A 4,174-nucleotide genomic window follows, 5' to 3' on the forward strand; every position below is an offset into this window, starting at 1 on the left:
TGTGAGTATTCTTCATGTTTTGCCATTTTTATTTATTTATATTATCCTCAAAGCAATACTTGACATATTTCTTATTAAAATGAATAGCACATTCATAAACAAGTAAGGGCAGATCTACATCTGAAAGATTCCATGGTTGACATTCTGTCACGTGAGGTACATTTCACTATCCAAATTCTTTCACATGTGTTAAATAAATATTGATGACATTATATGTGTGTCTAAATAGGGGCCTGCACAAGCAATGCCTGTAATTGTAGAGGAAATGCCAGAAGAAAGTTACTTTGTTGCAGAACATAGAGCCAATATACCTTCAAGAAGAGGTCCACTTGTGAACACATCTGGGAGAGCACTAGGATCAAGAGGAACTAGAGGGGCAAGAGGAGCAAAAGCAGTTTAAGTTATCTATATATGGTAGTTTAATTGTGATGACAATGTCTTAATACTGCTCACTTTTGATGTTATAATAGACCATGAATACAATTATATTATGTACACTGGCTGTGACAAGTATTGATGCCATTTTGCTGTAAAATATGATGTTGATTTTCTTTTAGGGAAAACATGATGTTGAATTTGTGTCAATAGATGCTGTCAAAAATCTGGACGGAAATGCTGTAAAAAATCTGGCCGGAAATGCTGTCAAAAACATGTTATTTTGCTGTCAAAACTAAATATGCTGGATATTCCAGTCCTAAAATAACTGCAGCAGGGGTGAAGTGCAATAAAACAGCCCCTCTCCATCTCACGTGCAACACACGTGTCCGGTTTTTGGCATGAACCGGGCAGCAGACCGTTTTGTGACCTCGCTTGCACACGAGAGTAAAGTTATGTGACTGGTTTGCTCGTTTCGCAACTTCCGTGACTTATCTGCACATGCGGGACAAGTTGTGTGACCTCCAGTGCCATTAACTCTTGTTTTGCTTTCAAGTTGTCGTTAGATTCCTGTAGGGTGTTCCACTCGCTTGAGCCCACGGTGCTATACGGCACAACTAACGGGCCGGTATGGGCCAGCGAACCGAGCTAGAAAATACAAGGCCCAGGAAGGGCCCGGACGAAACCCTAGGCTGCCGAGCTATATAAGCCGCTCGCGCCGCTCCTAGCGCAAACCCTTGCACCCCTGCGCCTCCACCACAGCCACACACCACACAGGTAGGGAGGGGAGGAGAGAAGAAGAAGCCGAGCGGCGGCGGCGGCGGCGGCGATGGTGTCCCTCAAGCTGCAGAAGCGGCTCGCCTCGAGCGTCCTCAAGTGCGGCAAGGGCAAGGTCTGGCTCGACCCCAATGAGGTCAACGAGATCTCAATGGCGAATTCTCGTGAGAACCCCCCATTCCTCCTTTCCTGCCTCGTCTTATTTGTGCCTCGTATCCGGGTGTCCCGTGTGTGGTGCCTTCAGATCTGACGCTCTGTTGCTGATCTGTGCGGTACTGACGTTCCGAACTTGTTCATATGCCGATTCTAGAGATTAGGTTCTTTGTTAGGTTAGCGAGATGGGTTTCTTATCAATTAGTAGGCTGGTGACAGATGATTTAGCTGTGTTTGTGTGCGTTTCGTCGAGCTGTGGAGCCTGTTGAGTTGGCTCGAATTAGTTAGGCTCGAACCTAGGATTCTTTTGCGGTGCGCGATGTCAGACCTGTACTAGTTAGTCTCTGATGGAGATGTTCTGCATGCTATCAATTGCCGTTATTGGAACAATAATTTCTATCAGGGTAATATGACGTGTTGAGCAATCCTGCGCGTGCTGCTGTAGCATTTTGTTGATTAGTTGTTGTATCCCCTGCATGTATTGTTTCTTGTAGTTGATCGGCATGAAGCTGTGTTAGATTTTCGTAGCACTACTGGTGTTTGTGGTCATTTAGATTAGGTGACATCAGTGCTATAGCCCATGCCTAAATGATTATCTGAAGTTGAACTGATGAACTACTCGAAGCTAGTATTCTTATGTTGCATTCGAAGCACTCTTATCTGTACAACCACATTTATATGGCAATTAATCAGTCTTGGCTTACTTCAATGATTTATTTGTTCAACTTAAGATGTATGTTTGGTTGTCTCCATGGAGGTAGTGTAATTTAGTGCTTTCTGATTTTCGTTCTCTTTGTAATCCAAACACAGTTTTTAGTGTGCTGCATTCTGGGGCTATGTATATGTTCCATATCCTTGATAGTATTGTCTGTCTGTGGTCTGCGTGTATCTAGGACAACATGGAAGTTATGTAATGCTTTCCCTTGTGCAGGCCAAAATATCCGCAAGTTGGTCAAGGATGGCTTCATCATCAGGAAGCCCCAGAAGATCCACTCCAGGTCACGTGCACGCAGGGCCCATGAGGCGAAGCAGAAGGGACGTCACTCTGGATATGGTATGCCAGTGCAAACTTGATTCACACTGTATCATTGCATTACTTATGAACTGTATATTTATCTTACCTGTTCCTTTTCAGGTAAGCGTAGGGGTACCAGGGAGGCCAGGCTTCCAACCAAGATTCTGTGGATGAGGAGGATGCGTGTGCTCAGGCGTCTGCTCCGCAAGTACCGCGAGGCAAAGAAGATTGACAAGCACATGTACCATGACATGTACCTCAAGGTCAAGGGTAACATGTTCAAGAACAAGCGTGTGCTTATGGAGAACATTCACAAGTCAAAGGCTGAGAAGGCTAGGGAGAAGACGCTTGCTGACCAGTTCGAGGCTAAGCGTGCCAAGAGCAAGGCAAGCCGTGTAAGGAAGATTGCCAGGAGGGATGAAAGGCTCGCTCAGGTAAGATTATGTGCTTTGGTTTCTAACTATCTATCATGTTTCTACTACTTTGCATCTTGTGTTTGTTTCTCATGAAACATGATTACCAACTCTTCCATGACTAGATCAATATATGCATATTAAGTACTTTGCCTTCTTGATCCTGTATTGTGACCTTATAGTTTATGATAGTAACGTTGTTCGGATGATTTAATGATCTTTCATTTGTTGAAACAGGGCCCAGTTGACCACTCAGCACCCGCACCTGCAGCAGCAGCTCCTGCTCAACCTGCAGCGTAAGCATTCCTTCACACTTTCTTACCCATTTCTTCGCAGATGAAAAATCATTTTTAGCTTGGCTGATGTTCTGCTTGTTCCTAATGTCACAGGGCACCAAAGAAGGCAAAGAAGTGAAGATCTGACGTTTAAAAGTGTTCTGTTTACTGAGTGAAATCTGTTTCGTCTTAGCTAAATTTTGAAGTATGAACCGTTTTGTTCAGTATTTAAGTATCTTTGTCCCAGATACCCTGGATACTATGTTTCATGCTACTGGATGTAGTATTAGATGCTTATGCAAAGTATCGTTCTTGAACCTGCTGTTTAAGTTTCGTGCCTTCCCTTTGTGTTTACTTAATCCTTCCTATATGCGTTAGCTAGATTTATTCATATGTTTTATGAAGTGCAGAATGAGCCTTGGGCACCTTCTATAGGTTGGATCGAATTTGCTGGTTAGCATGTTTGACCAATGGCGTACTGTATTTGTGTAGAGCCTATGTCTTGTCTTCGTTTGTGTTGAGATGAGTATATGCATATTAAGTACTTCGCCTTCATGATCCTATTTGACAGACGTTCTGGAAATTCTTTGTTTTTTTCTATAGTTCAATACATCATGTTGACAAGGTAGTTCACATGTTTTCTTCAAACCTGGATATGCTCTCGGTCAGTACAATGCTAGGAAACTTTTTTGGTCAGTAAATAGCTAGGAAACTTAGTTCAGGATACAGTGCTGTGCGGCTCTATAGGTCCTTGCCAAGAAATAAATTGAAGAGTCGATTCCTCCAATGCCTGCATATCAGATCGAAAAAGGTGCTGATGAAAAAATTTCCAAGCTGGAGTCGATCTGGAATCGGCCCTAATTGTCAAGCCTTCATTCCTAGCGCCTTTCGCCCTCCTCGTAGCGCAATTGTGTCTGCAATTCAGCAATGCTCACCGTGGATTGGGCTTGGCCTGGTGGTGGTTGCACATGGGCTTGGCCTAGCTAGTCAATGCTTTGCAGCAGGAGATATAGGCATGAGAATGAAGAATGAAGAACTGAAACTTTCTCTCGGATGCTTGCTATGCCCTCCTCCTAGCCTTGTCTGCTTCCTCAGGTTTGGGTGTTATCCACAGTTCAGAACTTCAGATCGATGGTCGCAACGGGTTGTGATGTCGAGGCGGGCCT

At 43.9% G+C, this 4,174-nt stretch overlaps 1 protein-coding gene across 1 annotated transcript; it reads left to right on the top strand.

The window, feature by feature from the left end:
• The first annotated feature begins 1,181 nt into the window (after positions 1–1,181).
• LOC124698311 (60S ribosomal protein L19-3-like) lies at positions 1,182–3,325 on the top strand. Its single transcript, XM_047230802.1, has 5 exons — positions 1,182–1,316; positions 2,237–2,359; positions 2,441–2,754; positions 2,971–3,029; positions 3,123–3,325. Exons 1-5 carry the CDS (start codon positions 1,205–1,207, stop codon positions 3,145–3,147), a joined length of 633 nt encoding a protein of 210 aa, XP_047086758.1. The 5' UTR covers positions 1,182–1,204; the 3' UTR covers positions 3,148–3,325.
• The last annotated feature ends 849 nt before the right edge of the window (positions 3,326–4,174 follow it).

The sequence above is a fragment of the Lolium rigidum genome, chromosome 3, assembly GCF_022539505.1.
Source record: "Lolium rigidum isolate FL_2022 chromosome 3, APGP_CSIRO_Lrig_0.1, whole genome shotgun sequence".
Lineage (NCBI taxonomy): Eukaryota > Viridiplantae > Streptophyta > Magnoliopsida > Poales > Poaceae > Lolium > Lolium rigidum.